Below are 18041 nucleotides of genomic sequence, written 5' to 3'. Positions count from 1 at the left end.
TTTATTTACTCTAAGAAATATTTATTTGGTACAAAATATTCATGTAAAAACGTAAAATTAGTAAAGCATTTGAATGTTAACAGGTCTATGGAAAATGTCATAAATCCACGATAGAAAGGAATAAATTTTGAATGACACTACTAAACAAAATAAGTACTATTTCACCGGCTGTTAAGTTGATTAAAAATTGCTAGTCATGTTTGAAGATTCTGACCTCTTACTTCAGCCAAAATAACAACTGCTTCGTTTAGTATTTTTCTTATACAGTAAGGGTTTATTCAAAATATCTTCTATTTCCTGGCTCCATCCCAAATGTTGATCAACTCTCCTCGTCCTCAGGTTGTAGGTCCTTCTGTCAAGGGCAATGTCAACTAGGCCATGCTTTCGAATCATGTTTCCTTTCTGCAGTATCTAAGAGTTCTTTGGTCTTCCTCTAGATGTCTTTCGAGGAAGATCCATGGCGATTTTCTGGTTCAAAATAGTATCATGTTCCCTGGGTACTATGTGCCCATACTATGTCATTCTAATTCAGAACATTCACTTGAACCAACCCATGACAGATCTTAACCCTCTGTTAATACCCAGGATTCCATATTTTCTTTTTTTCTTCATTGAAGTGTAAATATGTAGGAATTTTTATATATCGTGTAATTCAGTACAAAATTTAAAAAAAAATCACTTGTGGAATTATATGAAACTAAGTACGATATATACTCGTATAATTACTAATTACATATTTACATTATTATATAACTAAGCTTAAATCATATGTTCAAATTAAAATTAATTTCAAAATACTGTAAAAAAATAACGCTAATTTAACTTCATAAATACCACTCTTTCTTTTAAAAATCTTTTGTGACTGTATTTTAATGCGTTCCAATTCGATGGTGTTTGAAAATGATCGGAATGCATCGATACAAGTATCACAATAGATTTTATAAAATAGTGGTATTTACCAAGTAAAATTTGATTTAAAATTATGTAGATATTATAACAATGTGATTTGCGAATCGATTGATGATATAAATTTTAATTTCATATTTATGACATACTTGATAAGAATGTTGTTGACTCAATTCTTTTGTCTCAGTTTTATCAGATAATGAATATTTGTCATGTAAGTACGATTACGAATACCCTCTGTAACCTGAGACATATCCTGGTGTTATTCCGCTGTATCCAGAAACGCCGAAACCTCGATTGTAATAGTTGGAACCATCGCCACCCTTATAGTATCCGTACCCGAGGTTTCCCTGACCGGAATAATGGGGGTTATTATATCCACTGTACGAAGAAAGGCCTCCGTTTCCCGCATATCCACCGTATCCTCCATTCCCTCCAAATCCTGTTGTATGTCCTCTATGATATCCACCCCCGACGCCACTATATCCAGTTCCAATGCCGCTGTAACCTGATCCGATTCCGCTGTATCCAGTTCCAATTCCGCTATATCCAGTTCCGATTCCGCTGTGACCTGATCCAATGCCACTGTATCCATTTCCAATACCGCTGTAGCCGGATCCAATTCCGCTGTATCCACCAAGTCCTCGGTATCCAGTGGCAATTCCACTGTAGCCGGTGTAACCAGTTCCGATGCCGCTGTGACCTGTTCCAATTCCGCTGAATCCTGTTCCTATTCCACTGTAGCCTCCGGATCCGATGTAGCCAGTGTTGCCCTGGTATCCTCCGAGGCCCGAGTAACCGAGGCTGGAATAGCCCGGGTTGTAGTTACTGTAGCCATTGTACACTCCAGTGCTAGGATAGAATCCGGTGCCCGGCGCACCATATACAGAAGCCGGCGTGTACACTACAAGTGAAAAGAAAACTCGTTACAGTGGTTTAATGTGTTTTGAACAGAATGATGTCAGAAATACAATACAAAAAAGTTTAACACCAATGTTTCGTGTTATATTAAAACCTTAGAACAGAAGATTTATGTAAAATAGTCGGAGGGCATGTATGACTAGATGCATGGATGTGAAGGAAGTAGAGAGTGTATGTCAGGACAGAAAATTGTGGCCCTGCTGTGGTAGAAGTAGTAGTAGTAGAATTGAGAAATAAAATCAGAATAGGACGAAAATGACCCAAAAAGACTTGTCAAATCGATAACAACCAAAAATCTGGTCATATCGTAAATCTGATGTATGACTAGAAATATTGATGAAGAGGAAGCTAGGAGAGTGTTTGTGGCATTTCATCCTTTCTGCCTACACTTTAAGGAAAAAGTCTTGATCTTCTACATCTACAATCTTACCACTAGAAGAAGTTTTCAGGTCACTGGTGGCAGATACTTTGGAAGACTTCTCGGATGCAGCATTAGTTATCTCCACAGCAGCATTTGATTCAAGAATCAGCACTGCTACTAGCACCAAGAAACTTGACACAGATGGCGCCATCTCTGGAAAATAATGCGAACATTTTATATTATACCAAAAATAATGTGAAATAATTCAGAACGTCTTGGATAATAAATATTCAAACGCATAAGCCACTATACTGACGTTGCGGACCCTTAACGCAAGAATGTAAGATTACGACGTTGAATATAAGAAGACGAATGGATGGAATAGTGAATGAACTGTGTGACGTATTATTAAGCAAATGTAGTTGGAAATAGTAGCAGAGGAAAACAGAGGACAATTCGCTCACTCCTTTCAAGAACGTCATAAATCAAAATACTTTTTTTTTCAGGAGAACGTTTTTAAAGTTTAAAAATATAATACAATGTATTAAAAATAATTATCAAGCCACTTATTGAACTTTTTACTGTGCAACAGATCTTTTTAGGTAAAACGTGAAGGTTTTTTCTCCATTTGAAAAATATTTATTACATTAAAAAAAAAAATTAAACAATACATTTTATTCAAAATGCAAAAACAACACTTGCTGCCCTGTAGCGGGTAAATATTATGTTTTGAATATTGAAAGCATTAACGGTAAATATTAAGTTAAAAATATGCTGCTTTTTCTGGGATATAGTACATTTCCTGGGCATTCCGAAAATATGCACAACTAAAAATTGACGAATTTTGATTTATGACGTTCTTGAAAGGAGTGAGCGAATTTAGGAATATTAGCATTTTTTCTGTTCCATTCACCATTACTGTCAAAAGAAAATAATTTCTACATTCTTTCAAAGTTTATTTTAGATTTCAATTTGATAGACTTTTTTATTCTTCTTAAACCAGACTTCCATATTCTTTTTTAACTTAATTAAAACGTAATTTAAAAAAAATATATAACTCCTAATTGGAGAAACCCAGATTTGTTAAAAAGTATTTGGACACACTCAAAATGATGTTAGCAACAATGTTGTTTAAGAGTTATCATATAATAATAATAATAATAATAAACCCTTATCCGCACCCTAATGGTGCATAGGGCACTGTATCATATAAACGCAGTGTTATCTTGATCGATAGATTTATATTATCCACTGACACTTCGTGATGGAATTGCATTTTTAATTTATTATTAGATTAAAACCAATATTTTTAGCTTTTCCACTTTTTTGATGATGTCGGTAACGACGAAACCCGGTCGCTGGTCAAATAAAAAAGTGGAAAAGCTAAAAATATTGGTTTTAATCTAATATTAAATTATCTTGATCGTTTACACATGAAGGAAAGGTAATCAGCCCTCCGCTTTAGGTACCATTCCATGGTAATATTGAATTAATATAACAGTGAAAAAATCACTTATATTTATTTTACGCACCTTGGGAATCGAACCCGGGACCTCCAGAACGGTAGCCGAGCGTGTTGACCATTACACTACGGAGGCGGACATATCACGTTATCACATATAACATTAAATATGCATTTGTAGCTCACTTACATATCTGTTATCACAGTATGGAAATAATGAGAGCATGCAAGGGCGAGATAAGATTATCGATATAATTAACGTCAGTACTGCTAGAAACTTCTAGGATGAGATTCTAAGACAGGTCAATAAAGAGCTGGAATATCGAGGTGCTTAGAGAAAAAATCTGGATGAATAACACATGAAAACTGAAAGAAAAACAAAAATGGACAAGACATGTGTAAGACCGATTGCCACATATCGCTCACTCCTTTCAACAACGTCAAATATAAAAAAACTTGATTTTTCAGGAGATCGTTTTTTAAAGTTTAAATAAATATCAAATAAATATTAAATAAATATTACAATTATTATTTAACTAAATATAATAATAATAAAACCCTTATCCGCACCCCAATGGTGCATAGGGCACTGTGTCTTATAAACGCAGTGTTATCATGATCGTTTTACACATGAAGGAAAGGTGATCAGCCCTCCGCTTCAGGTACCAGTCCATGGTACTATTGAATAAATATTACAGTGAAAAAATTACTTATATTTATTTTTACCCCCCTTGGGAATCGAACCCGGGACCTCCAGAACGGTAGCCGAGCGTGCTGACCATTGATTATTATATAATAATTAGAACCCTTATCCGCACCCCAATGGTGCATAGGGCACTGTGTCTTATAAACGCAGTGTTATCATGATCGTTTTACTTATGAAGGAAAGGTGATCAGCCCTCCGCTTCAGGTACCAGTCCATGGTAATATTGAATAAATATTACAGTGAAAAAATCACTTATATTTATTTTTACCCCCCTTGGGAATCGAACCCGGGACCTCCAGAACGGTAGCCGAGCGTGCTGACCATTACACTACGGAGGCGGACAAGATTAATTTATTATTAATGTACTAAATATTAAAAAAAAATAATATCAAGCCATTGAACTTTTTACTGTGCAACAGATCTTTTGAGGAAAAACCTGAATGTTTATTCTTCATTTGAAAAATATTTAGTAACATAGTAAAAACCTTTTCTTCAAAATGCAAAAACGACACTTTCTGCCCTGTAGCGGGTAAATATTAAGTTAAAAATATGCCGCTTTTGCTGGGATACAGAAGATTTTCTGGGCATTTCGAAAACACGCACAGCTGAAAATTTACGATTTTCGATAAATGACGTTGTTGAAAGGAGTGAGCGAAATGTGAAATGTGAGTGCGACGCCATTTGTAAAAATTATAACATCTTCCGTTAAGGTGATTAATATTGCGCCACCTGTATGTACCTAATAATTTTTGGAGTCCTAATCTGCACCCATTACGATAATATCGTATAAACTTATAGAATTTGCCAACATTAAAATTTTTGACGCACACTTTCTAGCTGATCACAAAAAACAAAGAAATTAAAATGATAAAAAATGGCTTAAGTGTTTATTTTTACATGCAATTATCTTTTTTATTAGGTGATTTCCTAACATCAGATAATAAATCATTCAAAATACGCGTGACAACTATCACTGTACTAAATATCACTGTTCCTCTTCCACACTCATGCATCTCTTTATAAAATACCCGCCGATTATTGCTAGGACCTGCTTTAAATCATTTGGCATACCCGATCGTGCCAATTTTCTCCCGGTGTTCCTCTGCTCCTTCTTCCAACTACATTCGCCTCATAAATTTTTCTTACCATTCGATTACGTGTCCAAACCATCTCAACACAACTTTCTTAATTTTATCGATAATGCTTATCTCAGCTTTGCATACCTTGCTTATTTCACCATTCGAATATCTGTCATACATAGTTTTGCCGCACATTCTTCTGAGAGATCGCATATCAACTGAATTCATTCTACTGTCAACTACTGTCAAATTTGAGGTACAAAAAAAAAATTGTGATATTTTTGTTAGTCGCTATCATATAAAACAATTTTCTTAGATTAAAAAGGTATCTTAATTACTAATCAGCCAAGAAACAACAGAATAATTAATGATAACACCCACTGTTTAAAAATAATATAAAATAAATAATATGAGTGGTAATATAATGGTGGACTTTATTATAAATCTGGGAGCACCGAATCGTTAGATCCCAAGTTGAAAGTTGAATCGTCGATTTTCCAAAGTTGTAATAATAAACGAGTATTTTCAACGATGGAAATGAATAAAATACTTAAATTTAGAGACGTAAGAGCTTTACAGAAGCTTCGGAGAATTGATCTTTTGAAAGGGCAAAAAAGAAGTTCGCAATACCAGTTACCAGTGGCGTACATTATATAAACGCAGATAAGCAGTGCCTTCCTAGCAATACTCAATGAAAATTATAACTTGTATAATATAATGTTTTGAATATTGAAAGCATTAACTTTGTGGATCATATTGAATTATTATTTTGAGAAATAAAAAGACTTTGTGTTTTGATCCACTCACATTTTTATTAACCAACTAGTTTCGGCAACAACCTGTTGCCCCCTTCAGGGTTAATAATCATAAATTAAACCCTGAAGAGGGCAACAGGTTATTGCCGAAACTAGTTGGTTAATAAAAATGTTAGTGGATCAAAACACAAAGTCTTTTTATTTCTCAAAATAATATGTATAATATAATATCATCCATATGTTTTTAATCTTTCTTAAGACTGGATTATTAATATTTCATTATTATTTATTTTATCAAACTATGGATTTTTCATCACAACCATCACGCCGCCTCCCCGTAGGGGTAGGCTCAAAGTAACTACGTAAGGTATTGGGTATCTTATAACTCAGAAAAACGTATTACTCAACTGTTTAAAAAAAAAAGACAGTTAAAACGTTGTTTTTCTAACTTTTAGAAGAAAAAAACAATTGAACCGTTTTTTTCTACTTTCAAACACAAATAAGACTACTAAAACATTGTTTTTTTTTTCTATTTTTAAATAAAAAAAAGAAAATTAAAACATTGTTTTCCTACTTTTAGTAAAATAAAAATAAATCAACTCTAACTTTTTTCCTACTTTCAAATACTAAAAAAAAGACAATTAAAACATTGTTTTTTTACTTTCAAATAAAAAAAGATAGTTGGATCTTTGTTTTATCCTACTTTGAGATTAAAAAAAGACAATTGTAACGTTGTTTTTCCTACTGTCTTTTATGATCTAAGCCTCCGTGCTCGCCACTGTAATTATGGTAAATCTGCAAAATAAACAACCAACGATTCTTTTAATGTTTTCAGTAGGTACTTATACACGTATGTATATATATATATGTATACATTGTCATTTGTACTTAAATACGTACGATAAATATTCAAAGACGTCGTATGATGTAGGGAGGAAAAAAGCGTTGAATCTTGTCAATTTCGCTCTCCCATTCCTAATCTCACAAAAAATAAATGCTAACAAAACGTTTGAAAAGTGAATCGATGCGAGATGAAAGCAATCGACGAATGTTCGAATCCGTTGTTGTTTGACAGAAAAACGAGATGAATTTCCGCTTTGAGCATTTAAGTTTATTTTTATCATGGTTCTTTACATGATTCAAAGTGGGATGTTTTGCGAGGAACATGTTTTCGTCAGATGTCTTTATTTTTTTAAAAGCAGGCATCGAATTATATACTTGAATTCAGAATATTTCGACTTCAAAGCGTCTCTTAGTATGTTGAATAATTGGGGATGAATCTTACACACATTTTATAGAGTTTTCTACTCGAGAGCTCCCATTTGAATAAAGGTATCAATCAATACATATCTTCTTCCTGGTTCCATCCCAACTTATCAGCTTTGTAGACTGTTGGTATCATCTCGTCCTCAGGTTGTAGGTCCTTCTATCATGGACAAAGTCACCAACGTCATGTCTTAGAATCATGGAATCTTTCTCCAGCATCCATGAATTTTTCGTTCATCCTCTAGATCAAGGGTGGCCAACCTGCGGCCCGCGGTCATGTATGAAGAATATTATTTTTTGACACCTCATCAAAGATGAAGAAGAATATGGAAGTCTGGGCATTTACGGGGCTGACGACCGTCATAGGCTGGTTTAAGTGATCACTTTACACACGTGTAACATTCACCAATTCTACCCATTATTGACAACCACACTACTCAAATTCTTGGAAGTTCCATATATATGAACCAATTTAGAAACCTTGTTCTTGAATCACTAGAAATTCACTAGAGACATCTATTGGTGAGATGTAAAGAAGCTTTTTATTAAGCAGAAACTCTTATATTAGTACGTGAGATCCGAATCCTGGATTATAATCACACACATTAGAAACGCCAGAAAATACCATTTTCATTTTTATTATTAAGCTTATAATTTGACCAGATAATTTATTTACAACATTTTGAGTATGTCCAAATACTTGTTCACAAAATCTGGATTATCTCCAATTACAGGAGTTTTTTTCATATTATTTTTTGACATCTCATCAAAGATGAAGAAGAATATGGAAGTCTGGGCATTAACGGGGCTGACGACCGTCATAGGCTGGTTTAAGTAATCACTGTACACACGTGTAACATTCACCAATTCTACCCATTATTGAGAACCACACTACTCAAATTCTTGGAAGTTCCATATTAATGAACCAATTTAGAAACTCCCTTTTTTCAAGTAGTAGAACTTAAATTAAAAATGGATAGATTTTACCACAAAGTGACTGCCGAATCAATTAATTCTAGACTTCTGATATCGGCCGCTCTCTGTTCCATTCAAATTATATGATTGATTCATTAAGTGAGATTTATAACATTTTTAAATACAGGAAAACCTGACATGATCAAGTATTTCAAATACTTCAATGTGGTCAGGAGTCGGAATTATCTGCCGGTATGTATGAGGAGATACGGGAATAGGTTTAATTGTATATATATATATATATATATATATATATATATATATATATATATATATATATATATATATATATATATATATATATATATATACAAATTTATTTAAAAGGGCACCTACCTCACGTGCGCTACAATCCTTTCAGCAAATCCCACGACGATCCAGGATGTCTCAAAGGAAGAGAAATTCAAAAACTTGTGTTTACACTGCGAACAATAGGTTTTCACCTGCTGTATCTAAGAACGCACGAGGTAATGTGACAACGGATGGCGGTGATAACTATTTATACGGCACTTTTTGTTAGACGTTAATAGCCGTGGCAGAACCATTAGTTGCTTGGAAGGAAGACACTGCATGTATTGTCTTTGCACTGGGCGATCTCGAACCATCGATTCTTGAGCATAATTCAACCAAACTCAACAGTTTTACGGTGTTTGTTCGAAATCATGTTACCATGTTTTCAGACTTAGTATGTAAAAATAATGCTTGAAAGTTTGTATTAGGAGATCATAAAAAAGAAAATTCTTACGATTTTAAAGACATTTATTCCAACTTTGTAAAATTAATTAACTTTGTTTTAACCACTTTTTTTATTAATAAAATTTAACCTACCGGTTTCGACAATACTTTGTCATCATCAGGGTTTATTTTAAATAAAAAACATTAAAACATTAAAATACTCTCACCAAAAACTTCCACACACTCCATAAAAATCCCAATTTTTTTATGGAGTGTGTGGAAGTTTTTGGGGAGAGTATTTTAATGTTTTTAATGTTTTTGATTTAAAATAAACCCTGATGATGACAAGGTATTGTCGAAACCGGTAGGTTAAATTACATTAATGAAAAAGTGGGAAAACAGTGTTAATTAATTTCATAAAGATATTATAAAATGTGCCACAAAGTATCTGCGGAAAACATTTAAGACAACAATTATTCCAGCTACAATAATTTGCATATGTCAGTAAAAATTAGAGACTGTTTTTCGTCAGTTAGTCGTTCGCCTATGACTTACAGGCCAGTGAACAAAAGTGAACAGCTAGTCTAATGAATTCCGACAGAGGGATGAGATAATTCTAAGAATTGTAAACAAGGGATGAGGGTGGGGAAGCCTTGGACACGTGTAAGCTTACACGTGCCGTCTAGAGATTCAATGTACACGAAATTTCTAGACCAAAAACAGTTCTTAGTAGGTAAATATTAAACCCATAACAAACACTATTAAAAAAAGAGAAAAGAAAATGTTTCTCTTCTCTTTGTTTGATATTTTCACGTGTTGAATTTTGTTTGTGACGGATGAAAACTAAGTCGGCATTCAGACTTCTTTTATATTTTTAAAGATTTTTTTATTATATCGCTAACTCCTTTCAATAACTTCATATATCAAAAATCGTCAATTTTTAGTTGTGCATGTTTTTAGAATGCCCAGAAAATATACTATATCCCAGTAAAAGTGGCATATTTTTAACTTAATATTTACCCGCTACAGGGCTGAAAGTGTTATTTTTGCATTTTGAAGAAAAGGTGTTGTTTAATAATTTTTTTTAAATATACTAAATATTTTTCAAATGGAGAAAAAACATTAAGTTTTACCTAAAAAGATCTGTTGCACAGTAAAAAGTTCAATAAGTGGCTTGATATTTATTTTTAATACATTTCATTATATTTTTAAACTTTAATAACGATCTCCTGAAAAATCAAGTTTTTCGATATATATGACGTTGTTGAAAGGAGTGAGCGATATAGCCTTCTTCTATTTTCATTTGAGACTATATACTTATAAAATATGTATTTATTTCTTAAAATCAATTGTGATACGTGTTTCGATACATTTCGCATCATTTTCATACACCGTATGTTCAACAACTTTATTCTATTATATTCAAAGTTTTTTTGACCGAAAGAGGTATGTGTTTTGGATCTTATAGTTCTATGTATATTTCTATAAAGTGTATTGTTTATGATTTGTATGCTTGCTGGCAGGTGCTTGCCTGTGTTATATGAGAGTAATCCTTGTAATGATTGATTTAGCGTATAGTTGTTTGACTGTCGTCAGCTGTTATATGTAACATGAAGGAAAAGTAATTAGTCCTGTACAATCAATAGTTGACAGAAATAAACGCTAATTCTTCGACTAGGCACTGATAATGTGGTAACTCTACGAGGTAATGTGATAATGTGGTAACTCCACAAGGTAATGTGATATATGGTAACTGCACGAGGTATTGTGATAAAGTGGTAACTCTACGAGGTAATGTGATAATGTGATAACTCTATGAGGTTATGAGACAGCGTGGTGAGTCTTCGGGGTAATGTGATGATATGGTAACTGTGATAATTGTGGGTGCTTTACGAAGTAGTATCGACGTGCCCTACGTAAAGTGCTCTAACTACATTTTTGTCAATTTTGAGATATTTGGTGTACGTTATCAACAGACCTTAAAGAAATGGTCAACAAATATTTTTTTAAAAATACGCCTAGTTTTCAGCCGTATAAAGTCCTGTAATGTAACATATTTGCAGATAGAGTACTTACGTAGGGGGCATCGATATGATAGTACGGTAATTCTTATAATTGAGGTTTATGAGGTAATGTGATAATATGCTAACCCTCATAATTGTGGTTACTTTAAGTAATCTTTTAATATGGTAACTATGAGGTAGTGAGATAATGTGGTGACTCTACGATGTAATGTGCTAATGTGGTAACTTTTCTAATTGTGGTAGCTCTTTGAGATAATGTGCTAATGTGATAACTCTTATAATTGTAGTTACTTTACGAGGTAATGTGCTAATGTGGTAACTCTTCTAATTGTGGTAACTCTACAAGATAATGTGATAATGTGATAACTCTACGAGGTAATATTGTAAACTGTCCCACCGCATGCCCAGATCTGACACAGAAGCATCCTGAGAGATCTGCTCTTGCTAAGCAATTTTTTTAAAAACTAAGTTGCGAAATTTATTGAAAATGTGAAACAATATAAAATTGTATGTATATTGATTTTACTGTGAATTTACATTTAAAAGTAAATTCACAGGTATATGTAACTACATATACCTGTACGAGGTAATGTGATAATGTGGTATCTCTACTAGGCCCAAAGGTTGTCGGCCCCATATGGCAATATGGAAGAACAGTGTGTGGCATTGCGTCCAGTCGAAAAAGTGGGAGGTTCTTAGCCCAAACAATCGTTCCTATTTACCGGGAATTGCGACAAAATCCTCGACAACTCGACAAGGTGACAGTTTCGACTGCCATTCAAATATAATACTAACGAAATAATTATGGGTGCAAACAACTCACAGTCTTACATCCGTGTGTGTGCCAAAGACCCGACATTGTCAAAGAATATTAGAGTCCACGACTCTTAAAAAATTACGACATCCTTTATGTGTCCAATATCCCATATTATTTACTTAAAATTATTTAAATTACACATTTAAAACACTGAACGTAGCATCAGAATACTAAGTAAAAATAATAACTCCAGAGTAGAGTTCCGTTCTGGAGGTCCCGGGTTCGATTCCTAAGAAGGGGGTCAAATAAATATAAGTAATTTTTTTCACTCTAATCTAAATCAATATTACCCTGGGCTGGTACCTAAAGCGGAAGGCTGACCACCTTTCCTTCGTGTATTGCCGATCAAGATAGCACTGCGTTTATATAATGCAGTACCCTTTGCACCATTAGGTTACGGATATGGGTTTAAATGCAAGAAGAGAAACCCGGACTGGTGAATAAGGATTTGAACTCACCTAAAAATGCTGTGAATAAAATAATCTGATGATCAAAAAAAAAATCATGTTTTCAGACGTTTCCCTGTATATGAAATAATCCGGGTAGGATCTTGCACATATCTAAATAAAAGGGTCTCTGCTAAAAATAAAAGCTTTCTCAAACCAGTCATAGATGGTTCAAGTGAAATCACACATAAAGCGTTATAAGATTGATGATAATTGTCTTCAAACCCTTATCCATACCCCAGTGGTGCATAGGGCACTGCATATAAACGCAGTGTTTTCTTGATTGTTAGCATATTAAGAAAAGGTGATCAGCCCTCCACTTCAGGTACCAGTCCAGGGTGATATTGAATAAATATTAGAGTGAAAAAATCACTTATATTTATTTGACCCCCCCGAGGAATCGAACCCGGGACCTCCAGAATGGTAGCCGAGCGTGCTGACCATTACACTATGGAGGCGGATGATAAATGCAGGAGGTCCAAAAAATTTGTAGTGTGGTTGTCCATCATGGGTAGAATGGCGAATGTTGCACGTGTGTAAAGTGATCACTAAACCAGCCTTTGAGAGGTCGTAAGTCCTGTAAATACCCAGACTTCCAACTTCTTCTTTATCTATTATATGTTGTGGTGTAACAATTTTAAAAAATATATTGATTTTATTTGATTTTCATTTCGACTTTTAATACTTATTTTTATTCTTAATTATTTAAATATAATACGTGAAAGCGATCAGGTCAGGAGTATGATGAGAATCATGAATGTGGAAGAGGCGAAAAATATTTTCAAAGACACATTTATCTGGCATTCTATTTTCTCTGCCTACCCCTGCGGAGAAGCGGCATGATGGCAACCTGACCGCTTTAGATATTTGAAGTTTTTGATCATGCCAAGATTTATATATATTTTTTTTCAAAACATACATACATAAGTCATATAGATAATATTCCCGATGAGTAATTTCTATTTCTCATTTTAGGACATGGGATTAAGTTAAACAAGACTGGAACACAAATAATAAAGTTGATAACCACTATGGGCGTTTGTGCAATATACGGAATTTTACTGTCCGGCAGTCCGGTTAGCATAAAAAACGGATGATTGGCTTGGATAGGCTTGTGCTTTTACCCGTGTTTCTTCGGATCGGTGCGCTTGATTGGTGCTTGATCACGGTGCGCAGAAATTCGATCACGCAAAACTGTCGAAGTCGCTTTTATTTTTAAATACCGGACTGCCGGATGGTAAAATTCCCTGTAGTGCACAAGTGTTTTTTTGACATCTCAACAAAGATGAACAGGCTATGGAAGTCTGGATATTTTCATAATCTTTTCATTTTAATTGATATATCGCTCACTCCTTTCAAGAACATCATAAATAAAAAATCATCAATTTTCAGTTGTGGATGTTTTCGGAATGTCCAGAAATTGTACTATATTCCAGCAAAAGAGGCACATTTTAAAATTAATATTTACCCGCTACAGGGGAGAAAGAGTTGTTTTTGCATTTTGAAGAAAAAATATTGTTTGATTATTTTTTTAAATAAACAAAATATTTTTCAAATGGAGAAAAAACCTTCAGGTTTTACTTAAAAAGATCTGTTACACAGTAAAAAGTTCAGTAAGTGGCTTGATATTTATTTTTAATACATTGTATTGTATTTTCAAACTTGAAAAATCAAGTTTTTTGATTTAAGACGTTCTTGAAAGGAGTGAGCGATATCCGTAAAAATATATTTTTTTACTTTCATATAAAATCCTTAATAAAAGTCCTTACATTGTAAGGTATTAAGATGCTGAGAAAAACAAGGAATTACCATATTAACTTTTTGTGACAGACGTCACCTTAATTATCCTTACTATCTTAAAATAGGGAGTTAGACATGCTTAAACTTTCGGAGGGACAATCCATTTTATAAAGGGTAGTGTAAATTATATCATATTATTTTTTGACATCTCATCAAAGATGAAGAAGAATATGGAAGTCTGGGCATTTACGCGGCTGGTTTACACAGTGTAACATTCACCAATTCTACCCATTATTGACAACCACACTACTCAAATTCTCGGTAGTTCTATATATATATATGAACCAATTTAAAAACCTTGCTCTTGAATCACTAGAACTTCATTAGAGAAATCTATTGGTGAGATGTCAAAAAATAATATGAAAATAACTCCTGTAATTGGAGATCATCCAGATTTTGTGAACAAGTATTTGAAAACACTCAATATGTTGTAAATTATATCATATATCATCTGTTGTATAACGAACACAATGTAAGACTAAGGATAATGAAATCTGTTAACATTTAAACGTAGAAATATTGTATTAAGTAATTTTTTTTAATTTTTTTTATTTATTTCTTAAGTTAGCTTATATTAAAACTAATTGTTTAAGACAACTTTATCCTTAAAATATTTTGGTAATTTATTTACCGAAAGTCATGGAGAAAAATTACCTCTCAATCAATGTTAGATTAATTGATATGCGATGAAAGGATCTGCCAACTACAGATGAGAGAAAAAGGGTAGTGAAATATAAAAGAAAAATTAAAATATAAATGTAATGGATGGGTTACATATATCTTATATCTATGGTTTTACGAGGGGTTTTGTTTTTTGTCAACTTGTTTGTTAGATGTTTAAAGATAGGTAGGTACATGGGAAAAAATATTTTTCTCCACTGCAGGATATAGGCCTCTTCCTTATCCTTTTGTATTTTTTAAAAATTTATTTCATAAAGCAACATTTTTTAATGCAATTTGATACAATTTGTATGCATTTATACATATCACTCGCTCCTTTCAAGAACGTCATAAATCAAAAATCTTGATCTTTCAGGAGAACGTTTTTAAAGTTTAAAAATATAATACAATGTATTAAAAATAAATATCAAGCCACTTACTGAACTTTTTACGGTGCAACAGATCTTTATAGGTAAAACCTGAAGTTTTTTCTGCTTTTGAAAAAAATAGGTATATTTAAAAAAATAATTAAACAATACCATTTCTTCAAAATGCAAACAACGTTTTTTGCCCTGTAGCGGGTAAATATTAAGTTAAAAATATGCCTTTTTTGCTGGGATTCATTCCGAAAACATGCACAACTGAAAATTAACGAATTTTGATTTATGGCGTTCTTGAAAGGAGTGAGCGATATGGTAAACTTATAATTTTAGTTTCGCTGCGCCTCTCCAAAAAAAAAACTGAGCTCTTGTGCTTGGAGATGGACTTACACTCAAGGTTTTAATTGATTCATGGTATAATAGACTTTTTCTTTCCATTTATTTATTTATTTATTTATCGATTTGGCGTTTAATTTGTAGAACTCCATTTTAATTTATGTATTAATTTTAAATCAAACACAGTTTTTTTTGAGTCTACTAAGTTGTATTTTATTAACAAAAACACATAAAAAATATGTGTTTTTGTTAATAAAATACAATTGTTTATTTTATTTTATATATTTTTTTAAAGATAAAAATGGACATCAATTTTTTTCCTAAGAATTTTGATATAGTTTATTGAAGTATTTAATTCCTAAATATTTGAAATTTTTTTGAAATTTTTTAGTAATACATTTTGGAGTTGAAAAATTCGTTGCATTTTTTTCGGTCAGTTGCTGTTTGATGCTATTTTCCACCCCCAACAGCGGCTATGTCGTCGAACCATCTTTTACGCGGTCTTCCGATGCTTCTTTTATTTTCCCAAGGTCTCCATCTCAAAAAAGTTTAGGTCCATTTGTTCACAAATATTTCTCTTTAAAAAATATTTATTTAATACGAGGTATTAAAAAAATCGTTAATTTTTTGTTAGTCGCTTTCTTTGCATACATTATACACCTTTGTCACCGGCGCCTTTCTTAATGTTTTAAAAATAATTTTAAATCGTGATCGCTTTAATTCCTATGGGGATGATGTTGATTTTTTAAAGCCCAAGGGTGGGAATATACAAAGAAGTTGAAGCGATCATTATCATCTTTTCCATGTAATACAGATTACTTTATATACCTATTAAATATACTTAATACATTATACTGATGTAATATATTCATCAAGGATAATTGCGTATTACTCTAATGACTGCGATGAATATGGAACAATTAATTGCATAAATAATATCCTTCCTTATAAAAATAATAGTATGTATATATTTCTTCCTTATTGTATTTTCTTTGCAGACGATTTTTTTATTGCACCACCTTGAACCAAATTGGGATTTCATATCGAACTAAAGAATAAGTAAACGTAGAGGATAGAATGACGCACTACTCTGCCTTTGCAAACATTCGATATCCATACATTTCCTCAGACATGCCCATCGATCATTACGACTCCTGCCCTTTCCACATAAATAAATATTTGAAGTACTTGATGCAAATTTTCTTTTTGAATTACCTAACGTCCAAGTGACTCTGAAATCTATCTACGGCTTATGCATTACCGCTTATCAAGACCTTACTCAATCTTCAACTTTTTAAGTTTTATAGCCTATGCCTACTCGTGAGTGGATTTACTCTTTATGTGTAAAGTTACTATAATTTCATGTAATTCATGAGTGAAAATTCTAGGCAAAAACACACGACAAAATTTCTTCGACCTTCCTCTTTTAATATTTCCAACTACATTGGAATCACAATTACGATGAAGAGAAAGTTTAGATATCATGTTGGGACAGACAAGTGTGGCGTTATATCCTCTCTTTAAACCTACCCTTTCAGTGATACAGGGTGATGATAGTAGTTATAGTAGTAGTAGTAACGCTTTCTAGAGATTAAAAGATTGATAAAGATATAGAAAGGAGAGTGAATGTATGTGTGTGTGTGTGTGTGTGTGTGTGTGTGTGTGTATAGTACCTATTCCATGTAAGTGTTAACATACATCATACAACAAACAGGGATTGTAAATCCCTGTTTCCTATCCTTGTGGGGAAGCGACCTGATGGTTAGTGAGTTGAACGCTTCAACATCTTTGCTGATATCGCTCACTCCTTTCAAGAACGCGACATAAATCAAAAAACTTGATTTTTCAGGAGAAAGTTTTAAAAGTTTGAAAATATAATATAATGTATTAAAAATAGATATCAAGCCACCTATTGAACTTTTTACTATGCAAATCATCTTTTTAGGAAAAACTTGAAGGTTTTTTCTCCATTTGAAAAATAATTATAGTATCAAAAAAAATTAAACAATACCTTTTCTTCAAAATGCAAAAACAACACTTTCTGCCCTGTAGCGGGTTTATTATTAAGTTAAAAATATGCCGCTTTTGCTGGGATACAGTACATTTTCTGGGCATTCCGAAAACATGCACAACTGAAAATTGTCGATTTTTGATTTATGACGTTCTTGAAAGGAGTGAGCAATATATTAATTAAATGTTGCGAAAACGGAGTTAACAGTTCGTTTCAAGGAATATCCGTCTTGGCTTTAGCAGCCTTTGACTCTGACCAATAACGCACGGAGGTAAGAAAGAAAACCGGCCAAGGCCGTGTATTTCCCACTGCAATTTTCCCGAACATCTTCTGCGGTGGGATTATGCAAGCGTGAAACAATGGCGACCTCACACTGGGAAAACATTTTTACGTAATGACTCTTCTATTGTAATTCGTTGCGTTTCAAACCGGTTCACGATTTCGCAACTATGTCGGGTAAA

At 33.1% G+C, this 18041-nt stretch overlaps 1 protein-coding gene across 1 annotated transcript; it reads right to left on the bottom strand.

The window, feature by feature from the left end:
- LOC148312935 (uncharacterized) lies at positions 1–8905 on the bottom strand. The gene is made up of 3 exons (XM_088271018.1): positions 8768–8905; positions 2258–2401; positions 1–1810 (listed from the first exon to the last, which is right to left on the bottom strand). The coding sequence occupies exons 2-3, from the start codon at positions 2397–2399 to the stop codon at positions 1131–1133; spliced, it is 822 nt and encodes a 273-aa protein (XP_088127144.1). The 5' UTR covers positions 2400–2401; positions 8768–8905; the 3' UTR covers positions 1–1130.
- Positions 8906–18041: the final 9136 nt, after the last annotated feature.

The sequence above is a fragment of the Brachycentrus maculatus genome, unplaced genomic scaffold, assembly GCF_059751285.1.
Source record: "Brachycentrus maculatus isolate JH-2025_06_01 unplaced genomic scaffold, ASM5975128v1 h1tg000028l, whole genome shotgun sequence".
Classification (NCBI taxonomy): domain Eukaryota; kingdom Metazoa; phylum Arthropoda; class Insecta; order Trichoptera; family Brachycentridae; genus Brachycentrus; species Brachycentrus maculatus.
The sequence above is the reverse complement of the archived record's forward strand: the minus strand, read 5'-3'. Positions and strand labels throughout refer to the sequence as shown.